The following is a 20,824-nucleotide window of genomic DNA, read 5'->3' on the forward strand; positions in this document are numbered from 1 at the left end:
GATGGATGGATGATATTTTAGACAGGTTTAAACCTCTTTTAACTACCAAGTGCCATTTAGTTTGGAAACTTAAAAGATGATGTGAATACATACTCATTCTTCTCTTGGATAAATGGGTGTGTGTTTGGTGTGTATATATGGGTGTGTACATACTTGTGTATAAATACACACACATAGACGGTCATGGCTTTCTCAATCCACTGATGACTTGTATATTGATAATCAGAACTGGTGATACAAACACACCACTGCTTGAAAAAAAATAATTGTAATAAATTATGTATCCTATTATCACATTATTTGTATATGAATTTTCAGTATATATTTTTGAGAAAGTCTAATACTAACAGTTTGAGTAAATGAATCTGATAGCACTCTATTCATGATGTGGACATGCTAAAACAAATCCAATCATCTGAAAATGTTTATTTTATTTGGAATGTTAGGTTGTGATACTAAATTTAATCAAGTGGTAAAGAATCCGCCTGCCAAAGCAGCAGACACAAAAGACACAGATATGACCCCTGGGTTGGGAGGGTCCTTTGGAGAAGGAAATGACAACCCACTCCAGTACTCTTGCCTGGAAAATTCCATGGACAGAGGAACCTGGTGGGCTACAGTCCATGGGGTCACAGAGAGTCATACACGACCAAGCTGTTGAGCACATGCACACAAACAAGTCAGCATTACTGCAATAGATCACTGTGAAGATAACTCTTAAATTATGGGATGCAATAGCAAGTGAGAGCCTTCGTTAAGAGAGTGTTCCTTGGCAGCAAACATAAAGGCAAGAGTGAACTCTCTACATGGGCCTAAACATTCTTCTTTATTTTCCTGTTCAACTTGTTTTTTAATTGGGATATAGCCGGCTCATTGGGAAAGTCCCTGATTCTGGGAAAGATTGAGGGCAGAAGGAGAAGAGGGCTTCAGAGGATGAGATGGCTGGACGGCATCACTGATGATATTGACATGAACTTGGGCACACTTCGGGAGATGTTGAGGGGCAGAGAGGCCTGGCGTGCTGCAGTCCATGGGATCACTAGGAGGCGGACATGACTGGGCACCTGAACAGCAACAACAGCTGCTTTACAGTGTTGAGTTACTTTCCACTGTGTAACAGCGAGTCACCTATAAGTTCACATGTATCTTCTCTGTTTTCTTATTTCCCTCCCATTCAAGTCAGCAGAGTATTGAGTGGAGCTGTCTGTGCTATACAGTAGGTTCTCATTAGTTACCTATCTTGTGAAAGGATACTCACACAGTATCAGTAACATGTGTGTGTCAGTCCCAGTCTCCCCGTTCATCCAGCCCCCTCCCCTCTTTGGTGCCCATTCATTTGTTCTTTCTGGCTCTGCTTTGCCAATAGGATCATCTATACCATTTTTAGTTATTTTGAACACTGTGTCTTTGTTAAGTTCCTATTCTGCTTCATCAACATTGCTTGGTGTCCTGAACCTACAACCTGAGGTGCAGCATGTGAGAATTGGAAATTTGATCACCTTAGTGTCCTGGGTACTGTTGGTAAGTTGGGGCGCCCCCACCCACCCACCCCATGCCTGCCCCACCCCGTCCAGCATTTATTGCATTCCAAATTCTTATCCCTGGAACCATGATTTAATAATATCTTTGTTCCAAGAAGACCCTAAAATTTTATTAAGAATGTAATATCATAATGCTAGTTTAATACCACCCTTGTACTTAATCCAGAAGTTAGCAGTAAAGTCAAAATAAGATAAAACCAAGAGGGAATAATTGGATTTGAGTTGTTTAGATAACAAAATAAACATCGTTTGAGATACTAGAGTTTCTATTTGCTTTCCAGGATAGATTGTCACATTGTTATTAACTGGTCAGTATTTACATCTATAAAGACACCAAAGCCTCGAATATTTTTCACATGTTAGAACACAGTAACATGAATTATGTATTTCAAGGCTCTTGTAACTCTTGATTTATTTCTACCTGGGGGCCTAGAATTGGGGATGGAGCAGTTTGAAGGATGGGGCTGAAATTCACAGATGGCATAAACTGGGCACAGGCTGAAGTGGAGACACATCATATGATTTAGTGGTCAGCTGACGGTCACCAGCATCCTCTCCATGAGAGCTTCTTACTCAAAAAACTTAAAAACCGTCACTTTCATTAGTATTTTCCATCTATATGTGTATATTCTGCAGAATGTTACCCAAAACTGTCATGTCAGAAGACCCTGAAGATACTTTCAGCAGTCGTCTCAGGGCAGTGCTTTCATATCATAAGGTTACCCTCCTGAATCAGCTTAGATGTTTTCATGATCACAATCCACTGATCACTATTATGATCATTTTACGCTAAAGAAGTTTCTGCTCACTCTGTCCAAGGTTTCCACAGAAACAAACTAACAGATGTTTGACTCACTCAGAAAGCATTTATTGAAAGCCAGCCAGTGCTAAGCACTGTTCCAGGTATCGATGACAAAAACATAAAAATAACTTAACATTTTAAAGCCCCATTTATCTCACCCTCTTCCATCATCTCCAAAACTGCCCAGGAATTAGCAGCATTGGCCCCGTCCAGCCACAGCCATGGCCCAGGCTGGGAACTGGACCTGAGCTCACATCTCCTCAGGCTCAGAACTGAGAAAGGACGCTGGCATGAGTTTGGTGCCTGTCGAGTGCCAGGCCCTGAGGTGGGCACAGGACCTCCGACACTTCATGCGGCCCCCGGGACAAGTTGATGGGCAGCTGCATACAAGGAGGATACCCGGGTTCTGCCTGCCCAGTTCACACCAGATACCTTCTCAGAAGCCCAAACCCTCCCCTGGGCCTCTGTGTCTGTCTCCTGCTCACCCAGCCATAGGAGCTAACCATTCCCTCATCATTCACGTATCCATCTGTGTGTTCTTCCCTTTGCTTGTGCTTGCCCAGCCGCCTAAATCAGTAGGTCACTCCAGGGCAGGTACCCCTACCCTGCACCACTGTCTGAAATCTGTGTGTGACTTGTCATATTTCCACACGGACCTTGAGCCTAGGTCCACAAGTTCTGATTTTAAGGAAGTTTTATTTGTATTCTGGTTTTCTGTCACGATGTCATCCATGAAAACAGAGCTTCCTAGTTGTCTCTCTGGAGACTTACAGACACCCAGCCCCCTGATTTTATGGATGCCTTCAGGTCTTCTTATGGCTCTGATCTCTAAACACCATTGTGGCCAAGAACAGAGACCCCCTGGTATAGCATGCTAATTAATGTCATGAGAACCAAGCATTAACACTGACCACCAGGCATGACACATTTGCCCCAGTAGCACTTATGATTCTGTCAGGCTCCAGAGAAAATACAATTTAACAGTACCATGTAAATGCCGTGAACCGCCCTCTGATCCAGGAAGCGGAGGCATAGAGCCGTGAAATGCCATCTTTCAGACAGATGTGGAAGTTCTGCTGTGTGGCATTTTCTTTATAACACTAAGCGCCCTGTAGATGCAGATAGTAAATGTCTTGGGAAATAGTGCAGCACTGGTTCAAGTATTCAGAACCGTTGTACTGGTCATTTAAGAAATGTTTTCATCAGGTGCACTGCAGCCCCCACCAGCTTTCCTGGAGGTCCCATCATTTCATGAGCCCCACGGTCTACCCTTCACCAAGATGTTCCTTTGGCTCTAAAAGCACAAATAACTTCTTACAGTTGGAAAGACTTTTTATTGTGATTAAGCCTCAGATCTTGTTTTATTTTGCTGACGAATCGGCCATGCGGGGCTTCATTCCCCTGCACATGCCATTGTGCTCTCTCCTCTTTCTTTGCATGAACCCTTCATTCCTTCTCTTCGGAAAGAGCCAGACTTGATCTGAAGAGTTGACTCATCTGTCCATCTTCTCCCACTCCTTTCCTGGGTCCTTTAGGCGAAGCTCTTTTCTAATGGCAAGCCCACCCTGCGCCATGTTCTTTCCCTTGTAGCGGGGGAACCTCTTCCCATGCCCACCAATGGTGATTTACACCTGATCTAGCCCCTCTAAGACCATTCTTGAGAGAGTTCAGTTCAGTTCAGTGGCTCAGTCGTGTCCGACTCTTTGCGACCCCATGAGTCACAGCACGCCAGGCCTCCCTGTCCATCACGGTCTGGTCATATTGCTTATGGAACCTCATGCCTAGCTAGATATCCTGGCACATTCTAGACCTTCATCAAAGATTCGGGGATGGTGGATGGGCGGGTAAATGAATTAATGGATGACTGGCCAGAGAAATGGACGCGTCAGTGAGTTTAAAAGCCGTCTTCAGCATGGAAATGAGGGTTCAGAGTTGCAGAGATCAGTGAGAGTAGGAGCTAGAGTGAATTACAAAATGCTATGTGTTATTGCTTTTTAATTTCTTAATTATTTGTACTTCTCTTCAATGTCTGGAGTAAGCATATTTTATTTTTAATTTAGAAAGTATAATTTTGTTAAATGTATGATGAATCAATATAAATAAATAGAGCTTCAGTTCAGTTCAGTTCAGTCGCTCAGTCGTGTCCGACTCTTTGTGCTTCAGGGATAGAATGAAGTTGGACCGTGTCTAGAACATGAGACTCCTGGGTGATTTGTCTACCATGTGTGCCTACTCCTGAGTAGACATTAGCTTTTAATTTATATCAGTTGGTTTTCCCTTAAACTTTTCAGTGATACTGGGCTTTCCAGGTATCTCAGTGGTGAAGAACCCACTTGCCAAAGCAAGAGATGCAGATTTGATCTGTGGGTTAGGAAGATCCCCTGAAGGAGGAAATGGCAGCTCACCCTAGTGTTCTTGCCTGGAAGATTCCATGGACTCAGGAGCCTGGCAGGCTACCGTCCATAGGGTGGCAGAGTCACACCCGACTTAACAACTAAACAACGACAACATTTTATCACAGCTATGTGGACCATTTGTAATACTAATGACCTTCTTTCCATTCTAGGATATCTGTAAAGCCCTGTGGTGCCACCGGATAGGAAGGAAATGTGAGACTAAATTTATGCCAGCTGCAGAAGGCACTGCTTGTGGGAGTGACATGGTAAGGAGCTCACCGTAGGCACAGACGACATATTCAGATGCCAGCCTTTTAGCCATGCACCCTTCCTTCTTTTGTCTTTGTATTTCTGAGCCTGTCTTCCTGATCTTTATGTTCCTGTCTATACTATGTCGAAAGACTGCTTAATTTATATTAATTCTATGAAGAGGACTGACTCCCCTTCTGACTTTTCTAATGATGCGTTGATGAGATAGCTGCAATCACTAGACACTGATGTCAGGCAACAAGTGATGGCTGATTCTGTTTAATGAGGGGGAATGTTAAACTCTGACTACCTTATAATCATGCAAAGAACTAGTGTTCCATAGTTCTGGTAAAGCCTCAGAGCATATATTGAAGACTATGGAACAGATCCTTTTGACTATTGCTCCTGGGAAAATAAGATGCTGTCCTGGGGAAAAGAGAAAATTCATAAGACGGCAAGTTTATTACTAACTGGGAGACAATGACAATTCTCTCATTAAAACTGAAACTTAAATTCTCTCAATGCTCAAGACTAATATTTTAATTCTTTTTATTTAAGCTGTGTGATTGTATTTTTGAGACTATAAAAGGCTATAGTCAGACTATAAAAGAAAGATGTCAGAACCAAATTGTCACCATAACCATTTTTTCTTCTATGTATCTGGACTTTTTAGTGACGCTAACAAGTACAAAATAGAAACATATGCCTGAATATTATTGATCTAGTACATTTAAAGTCCGAAGTAAACTGTCACACTATAAACATATTTAAATGTGAGTACAGAAAGAAAGAGTTTACAGTGTTAAGAAACAATGTTAACATGCTTTCGGGTTAAACTATTGCAATGCTGACTGAGAAAATGAAGAGAAATGAGGTAAATTTGCCTAGGAATAGCACCTAGCAACCATTCATCCTGCGTGTGTTCACATGCTTCATTTTCAGACTTTCCAAGGGTGAGGTTGATATTTAAACCTATCTAGTGATATAGACAGCAGTATATTAACCCATAACAAAAGAGTCTAGTAAGAATGCTTTTAGTTTCTCAAGAGGCAGAAGGAGAAGAGTGACAGAGAATAAAATGGTTGGATGGCATTCAGTGGACATGAACTTGAGCAAACTCAGGGAGATGGTGAGAGACAGGGAAGCCTGGAATGCTGCAGTCCATGGGGTCACAAAGAGTCAGACATGACGTGACTGAACACCAACAGTTTCTCAAAAGAGGAAACGCACTTGCTGAGGTACTGCAATGTAGAGATACCAGTTGTCACAGGATACCAGGGAATTGGGGCTTCCCTGGTGGCTTAGATGGTAAAGAATCTGCCCGTGATGCAGGAGATCCAGGTTCTAGCCCCGGGTCAGGTAGATCCCCTGGAGAAGGAAATGGCTACCCACTCCAATGTTCTTGCCTGGAGAATTCCATGAACAGAGGAGCCTGGTGGGCTGCAGTCCATGGGGTCCCAAAGAGTTGGACACAACTGAGTGACTGACACTTTAACCAGGGAATTTACCTGAGCTTTAAGCTGCAGGTGATCATGACTCCCTGCACATACTTGGCTGCAAAGTTTTCAAAATTATGCTGATTTCCTGAGAGATTGGCAGCCCTCCCATTGTTGCTCTGGTGATGGTGCGCACCAGTATAGCCTGGCTCTCCAGGCAGCCTGCTTTCTTTAAAATCTACTGTTTTTCTAGGGTGATGTAATAACTCTGGTGATACCCGTATATTATCATTACATTCTATTTACCCTGAAAGCACAGCTGTTGTTCAGTTGCTAAGTTGTTTCTGACTCTCTGGGACCCCAGGGACTGCAGTACACACCAGGTTCCCCTATCCTTCACTGTCTCCTGGAGTTTGCCTAAACTGATGTCCACTGGGTCAGTGATGGCATCCAACCATCTCATCCTCTGTTGCTGATTTTCATTGGTATTTTTTTTCATTATGTTTCCAAATAGAGGTTTTTCCTGCAAACTGAAAAGAATTAGAGCATATTAAGCCAGAATGGATCCTTACGAATTGCACGGCATTAAGTATTCTGCCTAGAATCTCATGGGTGCCCGGTGGTCAGGACGGGACAAGCATCATAGGCCCCTGTAAAAGCTTCTTTGGTGTTGTGTGTTTTTGTGCATCACTGGTCCACAGGTGTCCATGAGCTGTACTGACTGAGAAGTGAGCATTACCAAAAGTCAGTGTCCCAGTACTTTGGGGCATTCCAGAGCAGTGGGTGTGTACTAGGTAACTGACAGTAGCTCTTCGGCTTCTGAACATCGCTCTCCTGAATGGGAGCCTATTCCCCTCCACCGGCTGCAGCACCGAGGCTCTGGGTGGACGCGCATGCTGGCACACCTGGCCAGTGGCCAGCGCATCTTTCCGTGACCAGTGCTGTCCTTGGAGCGTTATATACATCGAATCCCCACAAGCGTCCGGAGGGTAAACCTACAGCAGCCCCCGCTATAGACCCAAGAACTCTTCCAGGAAAAAGACGCTGGGTTCCCTGTGCTCACGCCGTGCGAAATCCATAGCAAGGGGATGAGGATGCTCCAAAGCAGATTCTGGTTCTTCAGTGATCCCTAATGTAAAATGAAGCCAGCTCTCACTTTGCGATTACGTTTGGTGCAAGGACTGGGTCGTTACCTTGGGTCCCTGGAACAACTCAGTCTGGTGGTTTCCGTCATCCCTGATGCTAGGAGGAGGACGGGCAGGCTGAGGGCACCTGAGTCAGTGCCCAGGTCACACACCTGGCTGAGCTGATGCGTGGGGCTCATTTTCTCCTCCATGGCATCGGTTTTCGTGACTCATTATACTGCTTCCCCATCTGTACTGGGTTTCAGAGTGACAGTGGATCCCGTGGTCAGCATCACAACAGGATGTGTGCTTCATGGTGACATCACACCGCCCAAGAGAAAGCCTTCTTTCAAGTCATCGATAAAATATAAAACTGTGACCAAATGGGATGGTTCTTAGAAATATAACCAGTGCTTCTGCAGACATTTTGTGTGTCTACTTAACATAAGGATCTGAAACTAGCACAGCATTGTAAATCAACTGCACTTCAATTTTACAAAAGTACACTCTGACAAAAACAGAAAAAAATTTTTTTTTTGCAATACAATTATTGAAGCAGTGATGATCAAAGCAAAAGACTGGAAATGATGCAAGTGTTCATCAGAAGGACATGGATTGGAAATACACTGAATGGAATGTTTTATTGCTGCAACAAAGGAGTGAGGGGTGTGTCTACCTTCCTCTGTGGAATGAACTACAGAATGTATAGTTAAATGAAAAAAATAGAATGGGAAAACATGTCGGTAAATGGTGTCATTTATGAAAGAAAAAGAATGATTAATCTGCATTATTTGCTTATGTCAAAAAACAAAAGAATAAACTCCAAGTTTCAGAAAAACATTACACAAACCCTTTATTGTTGCTCAGCTGCTCAGTCGTGTCTGACTCTGCAACCCCACGGACGGCAGCACACCAGGCTTCCCTGTCCTTCACCGTCTCCCGGAGCTCGCTCAAACTCATGTTCATTGAGTTGCTGATGCCGTCCAACCATCTCATCCTCTGTCTGTTGTCCCTTCCCCTCCTGCCTTCAATCTTTCCCAGCGTCAGGGTCTTTCCTAATGAGTTGGCTCATCGCATCATGTAGCCAAAGGATTGGAGATTCAGCTTCAGCATCAGTCTTTCCAGTAAATATTCAGGACTGGTTCCTTTAAGGTGGACTGATTTGATCTCCTTGCACTCTGAGGGACTCGAGAGTCTTCTCCAACACCACAGTTCAGAAGCATCAGTTCTTTAATGCTCAGTCTTCTTTATGGTTCAACTCTCACATCCGTACCTGACTACTAGAAAAAATCATACTTTTGATTCTATGGACCTTTGTTGGAAAACTCATGTCTCTGCTTTTTAATACATTGTCTAGGTTTTTCATAGCTTTTCTTCCGAAGAGCAAGTGTCTTTTAATTTCCTGGCTGCCGTCACCATCCGCAGTGATTTTGGAGCCGAGAAAGTAAAGTCTGTCACCGTCTCCATTGTTTCCCCATCTATTTGGCCTGAAGTGATGGGACCGGATGCCATGATCTTCATTTTTTGAATGTTGAGTTTTAAGCCAGCTTTTTCACTCTCCTCTTTCACCTTCATCAAGAGGTTCTTTAGTTCTTCTTCATTTTCTGCCATAAGGGTGGTGTCATCTGCATATCTGAAGTTATTGATATTTCTCCCGACAGTCTCAATTCCAGTTTGTGCTTCATCCAGCCTGGCATTTCGTATGATGTACTCTGCATATAAATTAAATAAGCAGGGTGACAATATACAGCCTTGATATACTCCTTTCCCAATTTGGAACCAGTCTGTAGTTCCATGTCTGTTTCTAACTGTTGCTTCTTGACCTGCATACAGCTTTCTCAGGAGGCAGGTAAGGTGATCTGGTATTCCCATCTCTTGAAGAACTGTCCACAGTTTGTTGTGATCCACACAGTCAAAGGCTTTAGCATAGTCAATTAAGCAGAAGTAGATGTTTCTCTGGAATTCTCTTGCTTTTTCTATGATCCAATGGATGTTGGCAATTTGATCTCTGATTCTTCATCATTTTAAAACAAATCCTTATGTCATGTAAACCCTTTATATCATTTTAAAATAAAACTAGACCAAATTTTATTAAAGTAATTTATAAACATCCCAAGAAAAATGAAATGATGTAACCTAAACAAGTCCTGTTTAGGCTTCAAGTCAAGGCATTGGCTTAACCATGACTTGACAGAGGAATTATCCAAGTGACTTTAAAACCCAGCACTTCCCGCATCTCAGGTAGAATGTATCCAGTAGACACCAAGTACTAGAAGGAATCATGAACTATTTTCAGCGACCATATCAATATTGATAGGTTGTTTCTGCTTTCCTAAAAGTATTATTTGATAGTCTCCTACACAGTGCTTGCCATCAGAGTGCCGATTGTGCCCGGTGCCTGAGTCCATCAGTAGAAAACCAAGGCCCCTGAATGCTGTGCTCTCTCGTGTAGCTTTTGCACGTGGTTCAAGTGAAGAAACCACGGGGACTTGAGCAGAATAACATCAGTGGACACTTCTCCGGAGGAAGGGGAGCTGAGAGCATCCCCGGCCTCCCTGGGACACGTGGGGCCCTGTGGGCATTGTTTCATGCCCTCGGAAGGCTGTGTGACCTCTGACAGGCATCACTTAAAGCCTCCAGGCTCCCAGCAAAAGCACGAAGCGCCGGATGGAAATGACAAGGTGTGGAGACACAGACCTCCAGCGGGACTTTTCTGCCCAACAGTCAGTCTGTTCTGACAGCAAGAGATGAAGAGTGTGTGGTTGCCGGGGAAGGTTAGAGTTCACACACCAGAGAGGTGAATGATCGTACTACATGTTCCTGCAACAAAACCTGACTACACGTGGGAGATTCCAGACATCTATCTGAACTTAGTCTTCTGTGAATCTTCCTTTCATGCGGATTTACAGAACAAGGCTAACTTTGGAAAGAAAGAAGAAAAGTAGCATTGACATCTATACATGACCGTGTGTAAACTAGACAGCTCGTGGGAAGCTGCTGAATAACACCGGGAGCTCAGCTTGGTGCTCCGTGACGACCTAGGGATGGGTGGGTGGGGGTCTGGGCAGGAGGCTCAAGAAGGAGGGGACATATGTATACATGTGGCTGACTCACACTGTGGTACGGCAGAAGCTAACACAACATTGTAAAGCAGTTACACTGCAATTAAAAAAAAAAAAAAGAAGCATTGTTAAATGTATTTTCATTATGTGCCCCTGAGGGTAGGGAGACTGATGTCTGCTTATTCAACCAAGTTTCAGGGCTGAGCATTACTGGAGTGATGGAGCCAGTCTCCACCCACAGTCACATCAGTGTTCTGTCGTTTTAACTTTCAGTGGTGCCGCGGAGGGCAGTGTGTGAGATACGGGGACGAAGGCCCCAAGCCCACTCACGGCCACTGGTCAGACTGGTCTCCCTGGTCCCCTTGCTCCAGGACCTGTGGAGGAGGGGTGTCACACAGGGACAGACTCTGCACAAACCCCAGGTGAGCACTCAGCCCTCCCTGCTCCCCAGTGAGCCATCTCTCTGTGACAGACTTCCCAAACAGCACGTGGAAGGACGCTCGGTGAAAATAAATCTGTGCTTCCCATGTTATTGCAAAAGAATTCCAGGGCAGAAAGCCCTTTTACTCAGGCACTTAATGTATAGTGATGTCTCTGTGGTATGATTTAAGGCGCTTGTAACTATTTGACCACAACACAATTAACAGTGCATGTATGCTCAGCTTCTCAGTCATGTATAACCCTTTGCAGCCCCAGGGACCTACCAGGCTCCTCTCTCCACGGAACTTCCCAGGCAAAAATACCGGAGTGGGTTGCCATTTCCTTCTTAAGGGGATCTTCCCAACCCAGGAGTTGCACCCAGCTCTCCTGCATTAGCAGGCAGATTCTTTACCACTGAGCCACCAGAGAAGACCCAAAAGTAACAGACCCGACATCAATATTCAGGAACTCACTTGTAATCATGTTTACATGAAATACCAAGGATCTGCCTAAAATATGGAAATAAGTCATAAGAAAAGTGCAGAGAACACAAATGAGTGAGAATCAGTAAGAACAATTTTTTCAAGTGAGAAAAACAAAGCTTTGGTTTTTCATCAAATACATGTACCTGCACGTGTGCGGTTTCATTGTGTCTTCCGTAGGAGACAAGGATGTTTGAAGCGGACCTCAGTGCAGTGGAGTGAAGGGGCTGTTCAGTCCTCATTGTTCACCTTTATTTGTTTAACTTATGCTGACACTAAGTAAAATGATTTATGTTAGTCCTGTCTTTAATGCATGAGACCCAGCTGGTCTCCTGCTTCAGCAGGATGCTCCCCTTCTGGGGTGCCTGCGTGAATTCTAGGGGTGAAGGGGGTGTTTACTGTCCCTTGCAGCCAGTGGAGGATGGCTGCTCCTTCCGTCCCCATCTGATATCCTGGCTTTGTCACAAGGAAGCTGGAAGTGGAAAGAAGCTGCCATCTGGAGAGTGAAGCAGTTGAATTCCAGGCTCATTTCTGCTTTTCACCACTGCCCTTCCTTAGTCATGCTCTGCTTTTTAGAATTCAGAGAACAGAAGTGCCCACCTGCCTCCTACAGGGAGATGAGCAAATACATGCCACTGGCTTTCAAAGTTCTAACCTGTTGTATCAATATTGCAAACAATACACCCAATAAAAAAGGAAAACACTACCCATATTGTAAGGATGTAACAAGTGCAAGAGGCTTCTTAGAAAGGCACTTTCCTTGACTGGTGACAGTAAATACCTTAACGTTACCTGCTCCCTCTCCCTAACAAGCCCGATTCAAGGGAGGGGTGAGTAGCTGTTTTAAGACAAGTTTCTAACCGTGAACTATACATTCCAGACCATCGCATGGAGGCAAGTTTTGTGTGGGCTCCACGCGAACTCTGAAGCTTTGCAACAGCCACACATGTCCCCACAACAGCGTCGACTTTCGCGCCCAGCAGTGTGCCGAGTTCAATGGCAAACGGTTCCGAGGATGGTTCTACAAGTGGAAGCCGTACACCCACGTGGAAGGTAAATCTCAAATCATGCTTTCTGGCAGCAGCCTCGGCTTCTTCACTCTTTAAAGAACTGCATAGGCTATAGAATGGATCCAGGTAGACCGAATATTGTGAGGCCAGTCACAGGTTCTGTTCTGGTTGTTAGGTCTGTTCTACCTGCCCCGAGGCATCTTATCTAAACCTGACCAGCTGTGTGCTCAGGAAAACAGCAGGCTAGATAGTGAGTCTGTGCAAAATACCGTGGAATCTTTAAAGAAGTGGTGAGACACTCAAAGTAGATGATTTACTGATAACAAATCAATTCTTTTAAAATTACAAACCACAGTAGTTGATGGTGATCTGGCAATGAGTGTATCGCCCATTGAATGATTAGCATTGCTGAAAAATGAAAGGAACATATCCATATCTTTTGGAAAATCAGATACTATACTGTATTTGGAAAGGTTTGATCCATAACTTAGAAACCAAGAAGCTTATTTGTCCTGTATATAAGATTTTACTCTCCAGGTGGAGAGAAATATGCATTATTTTATCATTATAATAACTTGAACTCAGTAGCTCAAGTAGTATAATTTGAGAATAAATTCAAAGAACACCTAATCATCGTGTTCTTTGGAACTGAGAATATTATCAGGAAATACTTGGGGAATACATAAGTTGGGCCTTATCTCACCTGGCACTTACTTTAACTATCTCAATATATATAATGTTATCATGGTGAGAGGTTTATTAAATCAGTAAATTCTGGAAGGAAAATTGAAGCAGTTTCACACAAAGGCTTTTTTGTTGGGTTATTACTTCCAAACTCAGTGAAAATTAAGCCAGTGAGAAACAGGTAAGCAGGCGAATAAAGGAGAAAGAACTTTGAGATCAGGGTCAAACGATCTGTGTGCTGTTTCTGGTTTTCCTAGTCTTCAGTAAATAAGTTCATTGATCATGGAAACACATATTAAATTTGATTCTTAGCATTGTTCAGTCTCTTATCCTGCACAATAAAGAACATATTTGTATATGAGCATTGGGCCAATGAAAACTCCTAAGGCAGATAAATATTTATTATCAACTGTTCCCTTCTTTAATATTTATTATCAACTCTTCCATTCTTTACTGAGAGGAGAACAAAGGAAAAAAAATTCTACAAAAGTTTGTATTAGCCATATAAATCATAAATCCTTGAAATGGATTACCAAGAGAGGGTGTGAACTTGATCTTCCAGTCTTAAGTACATAATGAGATCTATATTCTCCTTGTGACAATATTTTTGGCAATTCATTACATTTTTTAAGAAAAACCAATATTCTTTGGAGATTTCATCCAGAAGTTATTCCCTTTTATCAGTTTAAAAATATTATGTGTTTTAGTAAATGTAGTAGCTATTAAGAAATTTTGTGATTATTTCAATTATTTTATTGTACTTTATTTGTAAGAATTTTGTATGTTGCTGCGAAATGTTAGTGATTTTTTGCATTTCTACACAGATCAGTTAATTATACTAGGAAAATAGTTGAACAGTAATGTAGTTCAAGTCAACAAATGTTTATTGAATGCCTGCTATGTGCCAACCACTGTGTATAGAATGAGAATCTATAAAGGACACAATAGAGTAAAAATTAATAGTGAAGCTTTAAAAATAATCTGAAAATGAAAGGGAAAACGAAGCCGAAAGAGGCAATTTTAAAAGTGTCTTTGCTATGTATTATTGTGTGGGAGTTTTTATGGGCAAAAAAAGAAAAAAAAATAGTCTATAACATTTAGAGCAAAAAGTGATCAGAGCTTAAGTATCTTTCTTATTTGTGTTTGTGTGTGTATTTCTTTTTAAGATCAGGACTTCTGCAAACTCTACTGTATCGCAGAAGGATTTGATTTCTTCTTTTCTTTGTCAAATAAAGTCACAGATGGGACTCCATGCTCGGAGGATAGCCGTAATGTTTGTATAGATGGGATATGTGAGGTAATAATGATCATTCATTCGTTCAACAAACATCTCCCAACAGTCCGCTTTCTGCCAGGCATCCTGTAAGGGGCTAGGGAGACCAGACACCTGAAACCACACCCTTTCCCTCCCCGTCACAGCCCAGAGGGAGAGAAAGCCATGAGCACGGAAGGAGGCAGTTTGGCAGTGGAGGTGTGTGCAGAGCTCCGCGGGAGGGACAGGTTGCTTCCCTCTTAGACGTGGACCCGGGAAACTCGCAGGGCTGCTGGGGAGGGGAGCTGGGTCTGAAAGGGTGGGATGGAAGAGGGGCGTGGGGGAAGCGGGGAGGGGTCCTGGTGAAACAGGCATCATGGGCTGCAGGAACGGTTTGGTGGTCAGAGAACGCGGAGGAGGAGCCGGGGACGCTGAGGGTGGCGAGTGGAGGAGGTGGTGCTCGCAAAGGGCCGCTTGCTGCCGGAAGACTCGGGTGCTTTTACCCTCACATCTCGGTGGAAGACACTGCGAGTGGGACCGGCAGAGTCCAGCATCAGAGAGCAGTCACCCGGCGGGGGCGTCAGAGTGACTGAAGCCAGGGACAGCTTAGAGCCAGGGGCCGCTGCATCACCCCGGCGGGGTCAGCCTCACTTCTGCCGGAGAGGGACTCAGGGCGCGGGCTGGGAAAGAGGGGCCGCTGCATGCACCCAAAGCTCTGCGCTTCGTGCCACGCGCGGGAAGCATTTCGTCACCTTAATAAACAAAGGGAGGGGCCGCGTGCAATGTCAGACACTGGGCTTCTCAGGAAGTGACTCAGCATCTGTGTTCAGTGGAGTCCAGAGGCCTCGGTGCCAGGTCTGATTTTCTCTAAAGTGTAAACCGTGACTGCAGTAGAGTTGGACCAGCACTATGAAGGTTAGACTCAAGCAGCACACGCAGGGCTTCCCTGGGGGCTCAGATGGTAAAGAATCCGCCTGCAGTGCAGGAGACCTGGGTTCCATCCCTGGGTGGGGAAGATCCCCGGGAGAAAGGAATGGCAACCCACTGCAGTAGGTTGCCTGGAGAACCCCATGGGCAGAGGATCCAGGCGGGCTATAGTTCATGGGGTTGCAAAGAGTCAGACACCAGACACAACTGAGCAACTAACACACACACACACACACACTGTTCAGATCTCTTTCAGCTTTAAAATGGTCAGCTCTCCACCCACTGTGTCTGATTATCAGTCAATCTGTTAAATATCTCATTGTTTTTATGTATTCTTAGTGATACAGTGTCACAATCCCTTATTTGTAATTCTAAAGTCCAAAGAGCTGCAAAATGGGAAGTTTATTTGACTGGAAAATATAAGGTAACTTGCATGTATCTGTCTGCAAAGCTGCCTTGAGCTGATGAGACTGTCTTCAGTTACTTGTATCCTGCTCTGTGTGTGAGGTTTAGAAACATCATCAATGTCCCCACATCTTATGTATAATATGTTAGTTACCATCCTGCGGTCCAAAAACCCCGAGTTCTGAAGTGTATCTGGTCCTGGTATTTCAAACAAGGAATTGTGGACCCTGGTTACTTCATTTCTGAATGGATTTTTTTTTTTTTTTACCTAGGTAGCCTATATCTTTTGTTAGGAAGTGTAAGACTAGCAAGCATCATAGAATTTATAAAGAGCTGCTAAAATTCTAAGACCGTAGCCAAATGTGTTATAATTTGGGAATAATCGTCCCATGGTCTCCGTTCCTTCTTTGTCTCTACACAAGACAATTCAAAAGCACAAGGTGAATTCCAGTGGACCCCCATGAGGCCACATCACTTGTCATCTGTGCTTGGCTCTTCACGTCGGGATGAAATTCACCCACGTCTCCCACACAACAGTCTGATAGGTATAATCCAGGGCTCCAGACAGGACAGTCGTGTAGCAAAGCCAAAGAGGACAGGATGTGCTTGCCACGAGAAGGCTCCTCCTTTGGACGGAAGCATAGCTTGACAGCCTCACAGTGCACATACCGGGCAGCCAATAAATATTTGTTAACTCTCCTGTGTCGGTGAAACTTTTCAACTCTCCACGGAAAGGTTTGTGACTTCGCTTCTGTTGTCTTGTCTTTCATGAACGACCTGTGGCCTCGTGGGTCCCACAGAGAGTGGGGTGTGACAACATCCTGGGGTCCGATGCTATGGAAGATGCCTGCGGCGTGTGCCGGGGCAACAACTCCGGCTGCACGACACACAAGGGCCTCTACGCAAAGCAGCACCGTGCCAACCGTGAGTCCACCCGTGGGATCCGCCTGCCAGCTGAGCAGAGACGGAAAGAGACCCTTGGTGGGAAGGAGTGGGGTGTAGTGAAAGCAGCCAATAGGCAGAGTCCTGAGAGCCCTATGCGACTCCTGGCCCGCTTTGCTTCTCAAACCTTCTGTTTTGATTAGAAGTGGTTGCTAGGTTATTTCAATTAAAGCGGTTCTTAGAAACCATGAATATTACAATAGCTCTGCTCCAATTTAAAAAAAAACACCAAAAACTCCTTTATAGGATTCATGGAACTGGATGGTCAAACTAGACCTCCAGGTTCCAAACTCTGATCCCCAAGGGCTGGTCATGGAGAGCCGCGGGCACTGGGGTTGCCCTGTGCTGCTGAAACACCACCTTCTCTCCTCCCATTTCCTCTGCCCAGAGTATTACCAGATGGTCACCATCCCCTCCGGAGCCCGGAGCATCCGCATCTATGAAACGAACGTATCTACCTCCTACATTTCCGTGCGAAATGCACTCGAAAAGTACTACCTGAACGGACACTGGACGGTAGACTGGCCCGGCCGGTACAAGTTTTCAGGAACCACCTTTGACTACAGACGTTCCTACAAGGAGCCTGAGAGCTTAACCTCTCCTGGGCCAACCAATGAAACGCTGATCGTGGAGGTAAATCCCAGCCTGTTGCTCTCAGGGCTTGGACAGGGGGGTCTTGGGGCATTTCTGTAGTTTCAAGGCTATATTGGCAAAATATCACGTCCACAGAAAATTGTTTGCAGTCAGAGAGTGTCTCAGAAACAAGACTAATCAGTGCACAAACTGAGTGGGCCAGTGGGCTACTCATCTTTCACCTCTAGACGTGTGATGAGATTTGTAAGGACACACATCATGCAGTCCTGGGTTTTCCATCTTTATTAGTGGATTGTGACCTGAGCCTGCTTCTCTCCTGTAAGCTCTGCGGCTGTGAGAAGCGGCCGCTGTGGGTGGCTCTGCCTGTGCCTGTGTTTCGGGCGGGATCAGGATTCTCCTGAGTCCGGTGGAAACAGGAGTGAAGTGAGAAGCCCCCGCCTGGGCCCGGTGCCAGGCAGGGGCCCGCACACTCGCCTCCTACACAAGCCCCTCTGTGTTCTGCCCAAGACGACACAGGCCCATGAGATGCGCTTGAGCAATTTCTAACAGTGTAATGTGTCCCCTTGGGACCAGGCAGATGGTGGCAGCACGCAGCAGACACGCTAATTTCGTATGTTTTTACGTTTCTCTGCACAAACTTGGTTCAAAAGTCACCCCCTCAGCCTGCACCTGTGCGTGCAGTCGGGAACCCCCCAGGTGCCCTCCACCTGCAGTGTGGGCCTGGCAGCTCCATCCTGCCGTCCTTGCGTCGTCCTGAGAGATGCCTCATCTCCACACATCCCACCTCCGTCTCCCCTCTCAACCTGGGACTGCTCCTGCCTCCACTTTATAGACATGTTCACCCTGGATTCCTGCCGTGATTATTTCTCTCCCACCGTCTGAGGATTTTAGCTTTAATGTGCCTGTGTGCTCAGTCGTATCTGACTCATTGGGACCCATTGAACTGTAGCCCACCAGTCTCTCTGTCTGTGGGATTTCCCAGGCAAGAATACTGGAGTGGGTTGCCATTTCCTCCTCTAGGGGATCTTCCTGACCCAGGGATTGAACCTCATCTCCTGCATTGGCAGGCAGGTTCTTTACCTGGGAAGCCTCTTTAAGTTTTATTACTCACGGAGAAACAGAGATCGGTCAGGCTTGAAAATGATCGAGGCTTACTGGGAACCCATTTCCCATTTCAGATGTCAGGTGCAAGAGCAGATCTATGGCCTGCAGTGCGGCCACCTGTCCAGGGCTTATCTCTGTCCTACAGCATCTTGCCCAACTAGACTTGAGCTGTGTTGTCGGGGATGGGACTGTGGTGCCGGGGAGTCAGGGAAGGTCCAGTGACTTTATCCATTGGACCCTCCCATTAAGAAGCAGTGAAGGCTTCGGAGATGGGATTTCTAGTAAAAGGCTAATGGCAAAGTCCCCCCCCCCCAAGAAAAAGCCTCTCGTTGAGATCAAGAGATCAGATACCTTTAGGAGGAAAAGGTAGTTGGTCCATGTGGTCTGGTTTCCAGCTGGGAGGTGAAGAGTCCAAGTGCAATTCCATGTGCTAAGCATGGCTCACAGATGTGCCCAGCCAGAGAGGGCATCTTTCCTCCTGCGCCCACATGGAACATGTCAGCATGTGGAAGATCTCTGCATCCCGTCCGTGGAGGAAGGATTCAGAGTTAGCTTCCATCCTGCAGAGATGAGATGCACTCAACTGTTGGTTGTTTGGAACTCACTAGGATTTGTGGAGGAGGTGCTTTTTAGGTACCACTTTCTGATTTGCTCAGCTGGGGAGGATGGCTGGAGCTTGCCAAGAAACACCCAGGGAAAGAGCCAGATGCCTTTGTTAGGTTGCAAAGACTATGCAGGAAATACTGCATACAGCAAAAGAATCAAATGTCTATATATTCTTATAGATGTCTTTGAGTCTAGTTTAATATTATAATCTTATTATTGACATGACTAATATTTCAAGAGCTTAAAACAGGTTAGCTTCTATAGGTTGGTTCTGTGCTGTGCTCGACTGCTCAGTCATGGCCGACTCTCTGTGACCCCGTGGACTGTAGCCTGCCAGGCTCCTCTGTCTATGGGATTCTCCAGGCAAGAACACTGGAGTGGGTTGCCATGCCCTCCTCCAGGGGATCTTCCTAGCCCAGGGGTCGAACCCAGGTCTCCCACACTGCAGGCAGATTCTTTACCAACTGAGTCACCAGGGAATCCCAAGTTACCTACTGTATATTGGTTCTACCTTAACTCCTTTTCTCTTTCCCTTTTTTATTTTGTAGCTTCTGTTTCAGGGAAGGAACCCGGGCATTGCCTGGGAATACTCCGTGCCGAGGTGGGGGGTTGAGAAGAAGCTTGGAGCCCAGCCCAGCTACACGTGGGCGACCATCCGCTCCGAGTGCTCCGTCTCCTGTGGAGGAGGTAAGTCACGTCCCACGGTGGACCTGGTGATGGGCACAGAGGTGCCAGGCCTCTTTGGGCCATGGGACACACTGCCATGGTCTTCAACACCTAGATCTGCTCCCCATCACACGCCCTGATCCCCATCACACGCCCCGATCATCACATGCCCCGATCATCACACGCCCTGATCATCACACGCCCCAGTCCCCATCACACACCCCGATCCCCGTCACTCGCCCCGATCCCCATCACACGCCCCGATTCCCATCACACGCCCTGGTCCCCATCATGCCTGGCTGTACCGACCCTCATCTTGTCCTGATGAGGAGCCCAGAGCTCCTTAACTCTTCCAGAGGTGGAGTGTCTGAGCAGTAGTCCAGAGTGTCCCTTGAGAACTTGGGCTCCCTTTTCTAATTCAGCTATGTCCACATGTGCCCTTAAAGTTTAGTGAATTGGATTCTGCTTTTTGTCTACTATAAAACCTTTGTGGAAATGAGTGATACAGAGTGATGATTTTTTATCAAATGGTGGTGGTGTCATCGCTAAGTCGTGTCCAACTCTTGCGACCCCATGGACGGTAGCCTGTCAGGCTTCCCTGAGCATGGGATTCTCTAGGCAAGAATACTGGAGTGGGTTGCCATTTCTTTCCCCAGGGGATCTTCCCCACCCGGGAATCAAACCAGAGCCTCCTGCGTTGCAGGCAGATTCTGTATCAGCTGAGCTGCAAGGGAAGCCCATATATTTAAGTATAATAGGACACAAATGAACATTTTATAAAGTAAGAATAAAATGAATTGATAAGGAAAAAAGTGAACTCATGTCTTCTTAATAATTGCTTTAAATCAGTGAGTGGAAGGAAACACAGGAAAATTGAACAATTAAAAAATAGCAGTCTGAAAAGTTAACACCATGTAATCAATATGTATTTATTCTTCTCGTTAAAAATAAAATGTTTAAATCCTACTTAAATTCTGATGTTAGGTGCTTTCTAAGGTAAAATAGAATCCCTTTCTGCAATGCAGGCTAGCAGCAAATGACCCTAAAGGCAGCCAGAGAAAATGGGGGGGTGTCCTACTCTGGCGAGGGACCCACACCAGCTCTCATTTTACTCCATTTGGG

General features: G+C 45.3%; 1 protein-coding gene across 1 annotated transcript in view; it reads left to right on the forward strand.

The window, feature by feature from the left end:
* The window catches only part of ADAMTS16 (ADAM metallopeptidase with thrombospondin type 1 motif 16), a 182,379-nt gene that overhangs the window by 94,914 nt on the left and 66,641 nt on the right, over positions 1–20,824 (forward strand). The window contains exons 11-17 of the mRNA XM_055422293.2: positions 4,910–5,005; positions 10,884–11,032; positions 12,393–12,565; positions 14,373–14,503; positions 16,591–16,714; positions 17,121–17,365; positions 19,585–19,723. Of these exons, the coding sequence (XP_055278268.2) occupies positions 4,910–5,005; positions 10,884–11,032; positions 12,393–12,565; positions 14,373–14,503; positions 16,591–16,714; positions 17,121–17,365; positions 19,585–19,723 (1,057 nt within the window). The remainder of the gene's footprint in view (positions 1–4,909; positions 5,006–10,883; positions 11,033–12,392; positions 12,566–14,372; positions 14,504–16,590; positions 16,715–17,120; positions 17,366–19,584; positions 19,724–20,824) is intronic.

Source organism: Moschus berezovskii, chromosome 18 (assembly GCF_049115385.1).
Source record: "Moschus berezovskii isolate FMDL1 chromosome 18, NW_MosBer_1.0, whole genome shotgun sequence".
Classification (NCBI taxonomy): domain Eukaryota; kingdom Metazoa; phylum Chordata; class Mammalia; order Artiodactyla; family Moschidae; genus Moschus; species Moschus berezovskii.